General features: G+C 40.8%; 1 protein-coding gene across 1 annotated transcript in view; it reads left to right on the top strand.

Annotated features, from left to right (window-relative positions):
• Positions 1-16,058, top strand: part of LOC130254084 (uncharacterized) — a 50,356-nt gene that overhangs the window by 13,954 nt on the left and 20,344 nt on the right. The window contains exons 6-21 of the mRNA XM_056493310.1: positions 437-477; positions 1,117-1,159; positions 1,991-2,053; positions 2,444-2,608; positions 2,715-2,801; positions 3,704-3,741; positions 5,210-5,357; positions 6,094-6,230; positions 7,163-7,385; positions 7,917-8,031; positions 9,000-9,137; positions 10,063-10,170; positions 11,320-11,511; positions 12,260-12,426; positions 13,720-13,906; positions 14,695-14,896. Of these exons, the coding sequence (XP_056349285.1) occupies positions 437-477; positions 1,117-1,159; positions 1,991-2,053; positions 2,444-2,608; positions 2,715-2,801; positions 3,704-3,741; positions 5,210-5,357; positions 6,094-6,230; positions 7,163-7,385; positions 7,917-8,031; positions 9,000-9,137; positions 10,063-10,170; positions 11,320-11,511; positions 12,260-12,426; positions 13,720-13,906; positions 14,695-14,896 (2,054 nt within the window). The remainder of the gene's footprint in view (positions 1-436; positions 478-1,116; positions 1,160-1,990; positions 2,054-2,443; positions 2,609-2,714; positions 2,802-3,703; positions 3,742-5,209; positions 5,358-6,093; positions 6,231-7,162; positions 7,386-7,916; positions 8,032-8,999; positions 9,138-10,062; positions 10,171-11,319; positions 11,512-12,259; positions 12,427-13,719; positions 13,907-14,694; positions 14,897-16,058) is intronic.

The following is a 16,058-nucleotide window of genomic DNA, read 5'->3' as shown; positions in this document are numbered from 1 at the left end:
TTGCATAACACAAATTCTGAATCACTCACTTATACTGTTCTCTGTTTATTACAGCAAAGTAATGGGTGTAAAGTATGTTTAATTTCCAAGATAATAGCAGTACAGTAAGTCATGGCAGGACAGCACCAGGAGTAGCTGGAAGAAAAGGCTGGAATTCAGAAAATAAAGGAAGCTGCAAATTCTTTCTGCAGCAGGTTCAGATGAAGAACTAGAAATATAGGTTGTTTTGATGATATCATGAAGTCAGAAGAAGATGAGGAAGAAATAATTTAATCATCTGGCTGAGATGTTGATTCAGACCACCCAGTCTGAAGTATTTATCACGGGCTACTCATTACAACCAGTAACCTCAAGATTGCCTATCAGTGACTGGGGTTTAGACTAGGCACAAGGCATTATGTAGCTACTTCATTTAATATCTTGTTCTTGCTTTCAGGCCAAGGAGGAACTAGAGGCTGAATTCAAATTGGAGGTCGCGTAAGTGATACAGGGATTATTTTAAAAATGCAAAAATCATGGATGATAAAACAAACAAAAAAAACAAACCAGTATTAGAAGTCACGCTTTGGATATTTCTGTAAAAAAAGTGCCAGTCTTCTCCTACATTATTGCTGCAGTCCCCAACACCTGACTGATTAGCTTGTTCTGTAGCTTGGCTGCTCTCAGTGATGCACCTACCAGGTACCCAGAGAGCTGTGTGGATGCCCCATCCCTGGAGCTGTTCAAGGTCATGCTGGATGGGGATTTGAGCAACCTGGTCTAGTGGAAGGTGTCCCTGACCATGGCAGGGCATTGGAGCTGGATGATCTTTAAGATCCCTTCCAACCCAAACTATTCTATGATTCTATGATTTATCTACCTGGGGACATTTCAGAAGGCTTTCTGAGTGTATGAGCATTCCTGCCTTTCAATTTTTCCTTTCCTTGTTTCAGGTTATGTATTGGATGCAGTTTTAGTGTTGAAACATACTAGTTAGATTTTCAGTGTATCTCAAATTCCTTCACTTTTCTCTCCCAGTACTCTTTGAGTCCTAGTAATTGTGCTTAAAAAAACCCCTTAACTTAACTTAACTTAACTTAACTTTAAAAAATCCATGTTTTTAATTTTTTTTCCCAGACCTGGTCCTCATGAATTGATTGCTAGCAATGGAGTGCTGGTGGTATGTGTCTTTCCCAAGATATTTTCTTTAAGTCATTCCTAAATGTAAAGGGAAAGGGAGGGTGGATGTTAAAGAAGTCAGTAGGCCAGTTCTTTTCTTTCTCTTTCTTTCCTCTTTCCTGTTTAGATACGTTCAGAACAGGATATTTTATTTATCTGTTCATTGAAGATATCCCATTTGTCCTTTGCTTCCCTATTTCTGATTTCTCCTATTCTTCACCACACAATACACACACACAGACACAGAATTTTTCTCTGGTACTAGTACTTCAAAAAATGTACTGCTGTCTATCAGAACACAACAATTAAAAGGCTGTGAAGTCACTTACTGATAATCTCCCCAGCCCTTTCCTTCCCTTGGAGATGAGCTATGCTATGTGGGTAAGTTCTGCATGAAATACTGACTTACCAAAAATACATTATGTTGAAGAAGAGTGAGCACCATAAAAAAAAAAAAACAACCCCAAAATGCTAATAGCAATGCTTCTTCAGAAAACCCTTCCTACTCCTGACTTTTGATGTCTCAGTAAAATATCTTTGTTTATTTCCCAGTTTAACCCTTTGTATTTATGCTACTGCCATGAAAATGATCCTTTCTTTCCTTTGTATATTCCTCTCACTGTGCTCAATCTTAAGTCATTGTCACACATGTGATTCCTACTCACTCCACAGCTTTTCCTTTTCTTTAGTCAGCAGCTAATGGGAAAAAGCCCAGAGATGCCAGGGAATTCAGAACTCCAAGTTACTCCAAGCTGAGGGGTTCACAGCTCCCTATAATAAGGATGGGATGTGCTGATCTTTCTCACAAAATCCTGCAATTTGTCTTTCACAGTGTCGTGAACTTTGCTGCTTGGAAGTTGAAGTGGCAGAGAAGACAAAGCAAAAATCAAGTAAGGTTATTGCTTTGTTGTCTATTTGCCAGTAGTTGCATGCTTTCTTATGAGAAATGTCCCTTTCATATAATGTGTTAGTGAAATAAGTGCTTACAGTGTTCAGTGAAGCCAATGTCAGGTAAACACATTAGGTTGTTATAGACTTCTCATCTAGATGTATGTTAATAAGACCTATTAAATGCACAATAAAGTTGAAATCCAAGTTCTATATCACAGCAGGAATATTCAGAGTCCCCTTTCTATCAGAAGAGCATCCACTTTGCTCCTTTCCCTTTAGTGCCAGCACTTGGCACTGGGCAAAGCTGTGCAAACCTGCACCCCACTTTTAATCAAGCTAGTGCCTTTTTAATCATATTAACATTTGTCACGATCTTTGTTTTGCCACTTTAGAGAAAGAGCTTTCCCTCACTGTGAAGGGCTCCTTTGAGGGGACACAGGACATTGTTCTGGGCCCCAATGGGGTGGTCAGCCCCTCGTATCCCACCGAGTTCCACTACATCAAGTTCGCGGAGCCAACGCTGGACGTCATGCTGCCGAAGAAGAGGCGCTACCACCCGGTGTGTTGGAGTGGTGGAGGGATTTTGAGTGGCTCTCAGAAGGTGGGAAGCAGGAGAGAGGGTAAATCCATTGCTGGCTTTGTCCTAAAGCATGTTGTTTTCCCAGTGGTCCTGTAGGTACAGTACAGAGACGGGGTCCCCAGTCGTGATGCTGAACTCGCTGCCCATGGGAAGGAAAACGACCATTGCAGAGGTGAGCATCACTTCTAGGTGTTGGAATAAAGAGTCACTCAGAAACCATTCCTCATAATGTTGTCCCAGATAGGTCACTAAGAGAGTCAGAAATGTTCTGATTTTCTATTAGACTTTGAGAAAACAGGAGCTTTGTTTCTCCAGATGTTTTCTCCACAGAGGCAGGTTGTCTCTGGATTAATCTCCATTATGTGCCAGTATTGGAGACAGAGACCTACAAAGATGTAAGAAATATCTTACTTCCTTCAGAACATCTCTCCCTGTTTACCCAAAAACTCACTGTCTCCCCCTTTGCTGACGGTCCAAACTGCAAGTTGCTCCTTGGGCACAAAATAGGAAAACATCAATAAACCTGTCCTTAGTCAACCCTATATTTAAGACGGCAATATATTGAAATATGCTGAAAATATATATATTGTATTTATTTTAAATAATATAATGGGAATATTGATTTAAGAGAACAATTAAGACATCCTCTCCGAACAAAGCACATTTTGTTACTTAATATGAAGATTGAAATAATGATTTTTAAGAGAGGGTAAAGTGTGGGCAGAAGCAAATGCAGACTTTGCAGTCTCATGAAAAACACACAAAAAATGGTAATTCAGGATGCTGCAGAAAGTTTATGAGTAGTACAGGAAATGGGACCTACTGCCTGAGTCTCAGAAACCTCTTACACCAGGATGCTTAATGGTTTCTGCAGTCTGGAAGGATTTAGAGTCTGTAGGTAGGGATGTTCCACTAATGATAAGTGAATGCTTTTGGAAATATATGCCAAGATCTCAGACATTTAAATTTGTGATTGCCAGATCTTTCTGGGGTGTAAATCAAACTCTGACCCCAAGACAGAAAGCAAAAATAGAAAATTTAATATTAAAAAAATTGCACATTCTTGTTTTCCAGGAGAAAAGATTCGACTTGAATGTGACAGCCAAAACCTGGTAAGATATTTTCTTCCATTTCTTTAGACTTGGTTCATTGATTTTGATTTGTTTTAGTCACATGAAATGACACAAGCAAGCATTCTCAGTCTGAAAACTAGAATGTGTTTTTAATAAAACATAAAGTACGTGCACAATATATAATACATAATTAACCTTAGGAGGATTTGGATTTAATCAGTTGATAAAACATTAAAATAAACATGTGTTTATTTCAGCATTGTCCCTTTCCTTCTGACCACAGAATATTTTCTTTGGTCAATGTCAGTGTCTGAAATTCACAAAAGGAACGCTAGCAACAACAACAACAAAAGAACAGTCAGATATAAAAATTTAATTTAATCAGGAATCAAGAATTTTTTTTTGCTTTACTGTCAATATTCAGTGGTGATGAACCTTGTATTCTCTTAAGTCCAGTTATACTATATATTGAGTAGAAACTAAGGAAAACAAGTTAACTTGTGGATTGACATCTGTAGACATTCTCATTAATACTCATCAGTAAACATGGAGATACTTCAGGCTATCCATAGCTATATGTAACACACAGAACTGGGCAAACTGGTATTTTGTGTGTGTGTCTGACTAAGAAATAAAAGGAAAAAAAATAATTTTGAATTCAAACAGTTTTCTGTCATTCATTTCAAAACAGCAAGGGGTCAATCATATCAGGAAAATCAGTGTTATTCCACAGCAGGAGAAACACCTCCTGCTTATTTATTTTATTTTCAGAGAACTTTAGAAACAGTTTGTTTAGATCTTGATTTACAATAGAAACTGCCTTTTGCAGCTCCACTTAACTCAATTCCCATTGTGTGTCTTCATTTACAAATATGCTTACAATAATTTGTCTGATTTTATCCAAATCTGGTGGTGGAGAAAGCCCATAATTACATTTCTTTACTAGTTCCATAGAAGTTATGGACCCAGCAGAAGAGAGAGGTTCTGTCAGTGGAAGAAAAAGCAAGCCCCTGTCATTTGACAGTGCTGGGTTCCACAGCACCCTCCCCAGCAGAGCTCACCGCTAGAGGGGGATGAGTTCCCACACCAGCTGCTCAAAAGGAGAATTTTCATTCACTTTGGAAATGCCAGCCTTTGAAAATTGGGTGTTATTTAGATTTCAAATGAGAAAATAACCTGTGAAATGGGAATCGATACTTTCACTTTTGACCATTTGCATGGAGTTTCTAAATTTGTCAGTCTTTTAGTTGTAGAATATTTATTTAAATTTTTTTTATTTGTAAATACTACGTTGTTTCTTCCAATTAGCAATAATTGGGCATAATGCTACTAGTTAGTCATACTAATTGATGTAAGTTTCTAACATTTAAAAATAGTAAAATTATTCTGTCTTGCTCCTGTCATGTTGCATCATCCTGTTTGAAGGGAAGGGTGCTGTAGATTATCTTTGATTAATATCCTAAGATTGATATGGGTGTGTTAATATCCGTGTCTGTTTTTATCTTAGTAATTGTACATGCCACCAAGACCTGGACATGCGCTTTGGGTTTAATTTATGTTCTGAAGAGATGGCTTTCCTGCAGAAGAGAAAGAGATACGTAGCAAGTGCTCTCAAAAATGTTTTTCATCTACCACACGATCTGCAGGATCAAGAGGTACGTGTGCTGAGGGGATGGAACTTGAGTCTCTAGTGCTTTCATGTACTCCAGTAAACAAGGGGTCAGCAAAAGAGGCCACACTTGTCTGTTGTGCAGGCACCACTGGTCCATGTATCTTAAGGAGGTTTGCTTCTGCTGCCAAGGGTTGCTATTGAACACACTAGTTGCAGTCACCATCCTTCATTACTATCAATTTGGAATTTGTCATAGTTGAGGTGTGTTCATTCCTGCTGTGCTAAACTCTAACTGGCTTGGTTCAGAAACACTGAATACATTACACAGCAAAGATTTTTTTTCCCTTATTCCAATTTCACTACTTTGTGAGAGTTTAGGATGGACATCTTTGACTACTTCTTATATCCTCCGTTTCTATCTATCTATTTTAAAATAAATAAGATACTGGAGAATAACAGCATTGATGAGGGTGGCTTAACAATAGTGGCTGGGAACTGAGTGTATTTCTTCATGGGGTTGGCATGCAGATTTTCATACAGAAGTAGTCAATGTGTGAAACAAGAAGAGTGGTGGAATGAGAGATGCGTGGAAAATACATTGATGCTTTCACAGAAGGTTTCTTCTTGTTCATCTGTGCCTGTATTTGCCCTAGAGATGAGCAAGAATCCAAGTTTGGGTTAGTCTCTGAACCCATGTTTATCAAAGGGAAATAAGTGGCAGTGTGGGTGCGGTGCTGGATGCTGTCAGTGGGAATGTCCCGTGCTCCCTGTGCCCACAGGTGCCCGTCGTGGCCATCATCACGACAGGCGGCGGGCTGAAGTCCATGACAGGCCTCTATGGCAGCCTCATGGGGCTCAAGAAGCTGAACCTGCTGGACTGTATAACCTACATCAGTGGGCTCTCCGGCACCACCTGGTAAGCCAGCTCAAGCTGGAGGCTCCCCAGTCTTTTGAGGGTCACACTGCTGCACAGAGTAGCGTCTAAAAGCAGACAACGTCAGGAGATTTACCTCAAACATCATATAAACAAGTTTCTTAGTAAAAGGCCATTAAATACCAGCTTGATTTGGTGCATGCTTTTTCTATAAGCAGTTCTTTACTTATCAACTCCATGCATGCAGCAGTTAAATGTGCATATGACAATTACACTCATCCAGATGCTTTCTAGGTAAGTAGTTACTGTGGATGTAACTGGATGCCCATACCATAATTCTTCCTTTCTCCACTAATCCTGGCTATTGTGGTCCCAATAATTTCTGAGACTGGCTCTGATTTCTAATTGGAAAAATCTGCTGGACAGTGCACACTTACCCCTGCAACCTGCCAGTTTTGTATTTCCCTGGGCAGTGTTATTCCCTGCTCACAGGACCTACAGCAGCCCAACGTCTGATTGTCCCATGCAGAGGAGGAGGTTGGTAAAACAGAGGATGATGTTAAAATAAAGCATAGTGATACCATAAGATCAACACAAATTAATAAAGCCAGGCGACAGCTGCTAATACAAATGAGTTTAAGGTTCTGAAAAACAAGCAAAGATAATTTATTATCATTCTCTGCCTTATTTGTGCTTCACAAATATACCTGTGTTCACACCTGGCAGTTTTGTCCCTTAAGTTCTACTTAAAAAAAGTGGTCAAGAACATAAAAACCCCATGTCATTCTTCAGGGCCATTTTTAAAAACAGTCATAGAAACTCTAGAGTATTCATTCTGATGGATGGAGCAGCTAAACCAGGCTATGAGTGAGCAGAAGGGATTCCCTAAATGTAAACCACTGCTCTGAAAGCATAAAATTTCCAGTCTTTTCTTGCTCCTTTTGACTTTTGCTATCTGTATTGTCTTTCTTCAGGACCATGGCCAATTTATACAGAGATGCCTACTGGTCACAGAAGGACCTGGACTCACATATTGGTGAAGCCCAAAAACAAGCAACAAAATGCAAGATGGGCTGTTTCTCTATGGATCGCATGAAGTACTACAACAAGCAGCTCTGCCAGAGGAAAGAAGAGGGATACAGGACATCATTTATAGATCTTTGGGGTCTCATGATTGAGTACTTACTAAATGATGGGGTATGATGGATATTCCATTTCTTAAAGAACCATGTGTTTTTCCCTTAGTGGATGGAAACTAGTCCATCATTTCAGAGAATGTACCTCAAAGCAGAAGGGAATTATCTGTGTTAACAAAATAGCAGATTTTTAGAACTCTTTTAAGAGTTTACCTAGAAAGAAATGCATCCTATGTACTAATAAATTCAGTTGTGGATGCAGCCATTTGAACTCTGGCTGACATTTAGCTGGAAGTGAAGGCAATCTTGGGAAGTGTATCTGAAATGCAAATTACTCACGCAAAAAGAGTTCAAAATGCAAAGCAGAGTAATCTCAACAATGTGAAAACTATCTCAAGCAATCCAGAAACAGCTGGAATGTTAGTGAATTGCACCCACTGGCAGGTAGTTTGATATGCAAATACACTGGAGGCAGGTACATATTTTGCTTTTCCTCAGAAGCACTACTCACAGGGTAGCCTCCTTCCACACCAGGGCCAGTGAATTCACCACGTGTCATTTCCATCTCCTCTCACTTTTTCTTCAAAACCAGAAAGACCCCCACAAGCTTTCAGAGCAGCAAGAAGCACTGTGTGATGGCCAGAACCCACTGCCCATCTATGTGTCAGTCTGTGTCCGGGACAGTTACAGCACCAACGATTTCAAAGGTAAGGATGTTGTTTGGGATCCTCTGGGGCTATCAACAATCCTGATGTGTTATTGCTTTTTTGGAGAAATAACCATCACCTCCATGCCTTACAATTTTTATACAAGGGTTTTGGGGAACAGCATTTCACTGTCTAGACATACACAATAGCAATTCTGCCAGAAAGGCCATTTTGAGAAATACTGGAATTATCTGAAAATTGCTTTTTCTCAATGGCCAGTTATTGTTCCAATATGAAGAATGGCCACATAGCTATGGTAAAGTTTGGGAAGGCTCCCCAGTGAATCTGTTGCTTTTCTCATTGTTTTGTTTGCTTCTGTTTCTTTCCTATGGAGAATCAGAAGGAGGAGAAGGGGAAGAGAAAAATTCAGATCAAATTTTTTTATTGTTGAGGCAAGAAAATGAACCATTTCTGAATAAAGACAAAATTGTGGTCCATGACAATTCTGTCGAATTTTCAGGCACGCTGCAGTTATATGAGACAGCTGCACTTCACTTGGAGAGGTTATCTAAGAAAGTCAAGACCTAGTTCTGTCTCCATTAGTTCCACACATAGAGAGTATAATTAATCTCTTACAAAAAAAAAGTAATTTCTGAAGAGCTGAGTGCCCATCTTTGTACATAAACAATTATTTAGGGAAGATAAATTAACTGTATTGGTGAAGTACTGTCACCTGGACGTGGCGTATAGAAGGGCAGAGCAAAACTACATACATGCTGTAAGACCCCTGGCTGGTGTGTTCACACGGGGTGTGCAAGGCCTGCAGCCTTGCCATGCCCCAGTGTGCCACCTGTGCCACCATCACAGCTGCTGTGCCTCCCCATCACACCGCGCCCGGCTCCGACACCGCCCCACATCTGCCTTTAACAGCGAGGCTTTGCTGCGGCAGCGCAACACTCACAGCTCAGACCAACGTGTGCCCACCTGTGTGGGAGCCCTCTAAGTGTGCCCTTGTGGCTGTGTTGCAGAGTGGGTGGAGTTCACTCCCTACGAGGTGGGACTGCTGAAGTACGGCGCGTTTGTTCGCACGGAGCATTTCGGAAGCGAGTTCTTCATGGGCCGCTTGCTAAAAAAGCTCCCCGAGTCCCGCATCTGCTACCTTCAAGGTGATGTATAACCCTGTCCTGGCACACAGGCACTTTGGAGGGGTGCAATGCTGTTAACCAGTGAGTAGATGGTTCTGTCCTAACAGTCTGAACACTGCCTGTGGGGAAATGGGAGCGGTAGTCTATCCAAAGGAATACAGTAAAAACACCCGCGTATTTTTTCAGTTCTTGTCACTGTCTTGTTAGATGACTTGTCTCTGTCTCAGAGATGGAATAGATGAAGATCCTTAATTCTTTCATTGTAAGTAATAGCTCCCACTTCTTTGGTTATTTTTCTGATTCCTCTCTGAATGCACTCCAACCTAAGTCCAATTGTGATAGTCAGATTTAAATTTAAAATGACTGGTTTGTCAACAAAGCCACCAGTGCCCCCATGGTGAGGCAGAGAGGGGTAATCCTGGATGGAGAAAAGAGTGCACAGTGGAGCTGGAGCTCACTGCACATGTGAGCCTTTACAGGCTGTGATGTGAGGTCTTATCTTACAAACAAACACCTGAAAGGCCAGTTCATCCCCTTGTGAAACAATTCAGGGTGTTTGAATGAGTTACTGATCAGAGTAAGTGCAGAAAAAAACAAGCTGAAGAAAGCAAGGTGGGGGTGGAAATGATGTGTTTTTGTTGTATATGTTATCTGAATTCTTTATTTTGTCTCTTGAGCATGTATGTCTTTTTGTTTTCTTCTTTACTTTCCTCACATTCTTGCTCTCTTTACCATGTGGCAGAGCCATGTAATAGGTTAGGCACAAAGTTGATGGTAGCATGACCTGAATTGATGACATAGAAAGTTAAGAGGAATTTAACAGCATGGAAGTTTAGAAATATTTGCATTAAGCCCATTAAAAAAATTAAGCCAGGAGGTCAAAATAGAAGTGAAAGGATGTGTTGTTGTTAAAATGTGTCCTTGTTTTCACTAATTCCTTTTACAGGTATGTGGAGCAGTATATTTTCTGTGAACCTTTTACAAATATGGGGACTGTCCCACAGTTCAGAGGACTTCTGGAAGAGATGGACACAAGACAGAATAGATGAAGTTGGTGAGAAATTATAAAGCCTTTCATTTATGGTCGTTTATTTTCCTGTGTGGCTATTGGCATCATCTTGTCAACTTTGCTGAAGCTGGCATCATAGGATCTTACTAAGAGATAGTGATTTCCCCTCACACTGCATAGAGTAAGTGGAAGAGGGTAATCAGGGAAAAGCTGCTGTAATTACAACATTTACTAAAGCTCTACTGATTCCTTTAGAGGAAGTTTTAGAGGGGTCAGACATTTCTCAGTGAGTGTTCTGGCATTACAATTCTCACTTAGCCATACAGAACCAAGGACCAACAGCAGAGAATATGGCACTTTTTGCTGCCTATGCAGAGAATAAACCCTAGTATCAACTGGTTAATCAATGTTTCCTGGGTTTTTATTTTATTACTCAGTACAGTAATTACTGCATTGGATTCATAGTGACACAAAGATAAAAGAGGCCCAGAGGGTATTTCTGAAGCAATACAGAAACCATGATTTTATTGCTAAATCGCTTGATATGATGGTAACTTAATTACAGACATCCCGAAAAATACAGAAATACAATGTGCAATCATGGAAACCACCAAGTCTCTCCTGCTGCACTGTCGGCCTCTTGGGCTGGCAAAGCAGATTGGCATTTCTATAAACCACACCTTGTGCCATACTTCTGCTTTTCACCTGCATGCCATCCACCCACCCCCTAAACTACCCATAGTTTCTGAACATGAATGTACGTCCCAGCTTTTCCTGGGGTGCTCTCACCTGCTGATGAAGCACATGCTCATGAACCCATGGGTGATTATGGGGTAGCAGCTGTTGCAATAGACCCCGTGGTTGCTGTTGTTGCCCATCTGAGTGAGCAGTAGTGTATTCATCAGCCTCACCTTCTCCATGCTTGCATCTGTTTCGTGTTATCTTCCTGAACGTTTTCTGAATCGCTTGATCTCCTTAAGGTGTCCTTTTTCCAAAACTGTGATGAACTGTCTTCAGGCCAAAGCTTAAGACATCAGCAGAGCTTGGTCCAGCAGCCATTCCTTTCCCTCAGCAGAGTTTGTGCGTGTTTAGTGAATCACCCCAGAGGAGCCCCGAGCCCCCCTTTGGCAGGGCAGCCAGAAAGGAGCACAAGTTACCGAGCAGTTCCCTCACCAGTTCTGTGCCCTCCCCTAGACGAAGAGCCGGCGCTGCCCACGCGGCCCCACGAGCTGAGGACTCGGCTGTACACCCCGCCCGGGCCCCTGTCCAGCGCCCTGCGCGGAGCGCTGACCGACCGCTTCTCCGTGGCCCAGCACCACAACTTCCTCAGGGGCTACCAGCTGCACAACGGATACATGGACAACGAGCACTTCTGCCGCTGGAAAGGTCCAGCTCGGGTCTAATGGCATCCTTTCCAGGGGGTTGGACGGGGAATTAGGAAAGCAGCCTGTGGGGCTTGGCAGGGAATAACAATCCTCCCAAGAGAACATTTATTGTCTGAGTAGAGATTTCAGTGTTGCCAGGTATTGAAGACTTAATACTTGTATTCATTTGCTTCAGCTGAGACCTCTGCAGCCCAGGCTGAGAGGGTAGACTTGAAGCTGACAGGACCAAATTTAAAGTGGCAGAGAGCAGAGTGAACATGGGAGAAAGTTTAGTTTGGCAAGATTATACCTCTAACTTCAGGTGCAACTGAAATAGCCAAGAAAATTTCACCTAAAGAGAAAACTGGAAAGGAGTGGGTCTTTCTAGTCCAAAGAAGAGGGGACTGAGTGGGAAGCATAAGTCCAAATGTATAAAGGATTGAATATATTTTTTTCTCCAAATCAATGACAGATAGAAGATGAAACAGTGACTGAAATGAGGCAAGGCAAATTTAGGTCACTTATTAGATGTAGCTTACTGGCACTAATAAGTGTGATGCTAATGCAATATATTGCCTGGAAATTCAACACAGATTTTTCAGAACAGGAACTTAGGTGTTTTGCAGTCCTTCTCATGCCTGTTTGATGATCTAGTAGTGTGGAAATTAAATTAAACCAGGCTTCTAGAATGGTCAGTTCCACCTTAAACTTCTTTTTTCAGTCAAAATACCCACAGATCTATTCTTATTCAAAAAATGTTTTCCTTTCAGACACTGTGTTAGACTCACGTCCCAACCAGCTGATGCAAAGTCCTGATCAGCTGGGCATGATAGATGCTGGATTTTTCATCAATACCAGCAGTGCACCACTTTTAAGGCCACAGAGGGAAGTGGATGTCATCATCTATCTGAGTTATACCACTGGATCTCATACATCGGTGAGGATGTTCTTGTTACCATGTGTTGTGTCTCCTTTTACTTGTAAATGCCCAGCCTGTAGCATCCAAAACTGCTTGTTTTATCAGCTGCTTGGCTTATAACATCTGCATTCCCTGTGTTTTACACTGTAGTGATTAATACTGTTCCTATTTCCTTCTGCCATTCCTGGACTCTTTCTTGCTGGTTTATGAACATGTTGAATTAATCAAGGGGGTGTCAGTATGGTCTTTTCCAGAATGGTGGGAGGAGCCTCTTCTGCTTTGTGCTGAATCAAGCAGGCTTCCAGACTGTGCACTGGAATATTCACAGAGTTTAGGAAGTGATTTCTTCTGACTTAATTGAGAATATCAAAAGGGTGAATCAGCAGCAGATCATTTCTGGGTTGACAAATAAGATGCTACAAGTAAAATTCAGGGATAAGCATCTTCCTGTAGAAAACCCATTTCATGGAGGTAAAGTTAATTAACTGTCTATAAGAGCTGGCAGAAGAGAAGTTTGGATCTTTTTATGTCAGAAACTGAGGTTAGTTGAAAACTCATTATTAAGCACTTTGGTCTTCCTAAGTAGAATTACATTTTGAGAATGAGAACAGCTGTGCTACTGCTAATAAGCTGTATGTTGGATGAGACAGACATAATGAAGTTTTATTTCGGCCTCATTCATTGTCTAGATAAAACATTAAAAAAAGGTAGCTACAATTTTAAATACTTTAGTAGAAACCTTTTTCTGCTTTACAGTGTTCACTATTAAATGGTGCAGAGTAAATAACAGTGCATATTAGGACATGGTATTTTATTAAACATTTCAGGGAAAAGCTATAGCATAGCCTACTTCAGATTTTCTTAGTGAAATATTAATCTCAGTTAACACTGTGCCATAATGACTACACAGGTAGAAATATAATTGCACATTCAAACTTAACTTTTTTATCCCCTGGCTTCCAAGTACATAAGATACCTGGAACATTTTCTTGCTGTGATTTTCTTCTCTAGTTAATTATATACACAGGCTCTTTCATTTGCTACAACTAGTGCTTTACCCTAAACTTCTGCAAATTGCTTCAATTTTTTTTTTTTTTTAAAGCGTGTCTTGGGTCAATCCTTTAATTCTGAAATTGTGTTTACAGCTTGTGATTAGCAATGTGGTAATTGTGTGTTAATTATATGTAATCTTTGATAAGAAACAACTCACCCTATGGATCTGAGTCACTAAACTTTAATAGTAAATGACAATTTGGGGCCTTTAGAAAATTAAGTTGATTTCCAGTGCTGACAATTTTTGTGATCCTCCAGTCTCTAGATAAGGCGTGTAAATACTACTCAGAGCAAAAAATCCCATTCCCAACAATTTCTTTGACTGATGAAGATAAGAAAAATCTGAAGGAGTGCTACATCTTCCAAGATTCAGATTTGCCAGGGTGTCCGATTGTGATTTTTCTTCCCCTGGTGAATGACACCTTCCAAGAGTACAAAGCACCTGGTAAGTTGCAAATAGAGACAAAGCATTAAAAAAACCACACCACTGCTTCCCTGACTCTTCTTTGCTGCTGGCTGTCTTTGCTAACTGGGTTCATGGGGGAGTACTTTAGCTGATTAAACTTGTTTTCCCCATCCCTGCCAAAGCCATTATGTTCACTCATATCTTAATTGTGGCCCTGAGAGAACCAACATAGCTCATATCTGCTGGAGGTGTTTACCTCCACCTCTCTCCCATTTGTTACTTGGAGTCTTCCTACCTAATTGCAAAAGCTTTTTTTTTCTGGGGAAAGATTATTTCTCAGATTATTTCTCACTGCATATATTGTCTATTGTTCAGGTGTTTAATTCTACACTTTAGGAGCAATAGTGTCACATATGGTGGGGGTGAAAGATCCTGGCTTTTCAGACTGAACTACTAAAATGTTAAGATCAGTGTGTCTCATTCTAGTACAGCATCAGCCCAAGGATCATTATACTGACTGTGCTGTGTTCAGGACCTGTCACTCCTTTTCTGCCAGGCCACCTGCTTTGTACTTCTCTTCTCTACTGCAGGTTACTAGGATGCATTTTCTCTGCTGCTTGGTAGCAGGGAGGTTAAGCCCAAAGTACTGCTGTTGTGGAATTTGTGGGACAGAATCAGAAATCAGAAAGGCAGAGATGGATCCTGGTTCCAGGTGCCATGGGCCTTATTCAGCATTGCAGGAGTCCTGCTCTTTGGCACTTTATGGCCAGTTTGACACTGATTAAGATACCCACTGTGTCACAGCTACAACAACTCTTTCTCTCCAGGTGTCAAGCGCTGCTGCTCAGAGATGGAGGGAGGCCAGCTTGACCTGACCAGCTCCTGTTCCCCCTACTGCATGTTCTCTGTCAGATACACTGATGAGAACTACAGCAAGCTGCTGAACCTCAGCGAGTACAACATCCTCAACAACTCCCAGATGATCATGCAGGCCTTGCAGACAGCCATGCAAAGGAGAAGGCAGAAAATGTGCTGATCACCCATCCAACTGCCCTTATCTTCTCAGAGGAGTTTTTCATGCTCTAGGACCAGAAGGGACATAGCTTTTTCAAACACTGGCCATTCTGCACTACAGAAACTACACCAGCTGGTGCAATGGTTTGCTGGGGTTTTTCCATTCCCGAGAAGTGGTCTCTATAAGCAAAGACATCATGTGGGAAATTTTTACTTACTTTTGTTCTATGAATTAAGGTTGTCTGTAGAACACTGTTTGCCTAAAATACTTGTTAGATTTTTTTAATAGCATGATTTTAAGCCTAACTTATTATAATATATCACATAAAGGAAAATAATTTTTTACTGCCACAGTGCTACAGTTATACAACACAGCCAACACATCTGCAGGCCACAATGAGTATAAACTTCTGCTCCCACAGTTCAGCTTTGTGGAACACAAGGTTCAGCCAGGAAAACAAAGAGAACCTGAGACACAACTGGAAGCTGGTATTGGACCCTTGGGTCAACTCTGTTTTGCAGGTGTCCCAAAGAGCAGCCACAGAGGCTGGAGATGTAAAGAGGGATAAGTGTGCACACAACCAGCCCCATGATTTGCATCCACATCATCCACATCCTGGGCTCTCTTGGGCTGTGAATGAATCACATGTGATGGGAAGGAGCAACTTAGGAGGAAGTGGCATAAGACTTTTCACATAAAGTTGTGTGGTTTTTTTTTTAGAAAGCAAAGGGTGTAATTCGGGCACATCAAAATTCCCTGTTAATTTATGTCAGGTTTAATTTGTTTGTACTGAGACAGTATATAAAACCTCAACACTTTAATTTGAAGCTTTCAAAATAAAACACCGTGGATCTTGTTTTCCCTGTTGAGTTACTTCTCATAATAAATTGCCATTCTTAAATTAAAAAGAAAAAGTACTTGAAAGTATTTTACTTCCAATAGGCAATGAAAACTTTGCTTTGTTACTCAGTGTAACAGTTTAGGTCATATGCCTATCAAAAAAATTTCTTATTTGTTTAGTTCTGCCTGTACAAACTGAGTTAAGTGAGTCAGTAGCCTGAAACAGCTAAGACCATCTTAAAACAATCCAAAGACCATGAATGGGATCTAGCATCAAAACATCAATTACATTTGTTGTGGGCTTGCATTTTTAAACTTCTTTCCTTTTCCCTTTTA

Source organism: Oenanthe melanoleuca, chromosome 5, assembly GCF_029582105.1.
Source record: "Oenanthe melanoleuca isolate GR-GAL-2019-014 chromosome 5, OMel1.0, whole genome shotgun sequence".
Taxonomy (NCBI): domain Eukaryota; kingdom Metazoa; phylum Chordata; class Aves; order Passeriformes; family Muscicapidae; genus Oenanthe; species Oenanthe melanoleuca.
The sequence above is the reverse complement of the archived record's forward strand: the minus strand, read 5'-3'. Positions and strand labels throughout refer to the sequence as shown.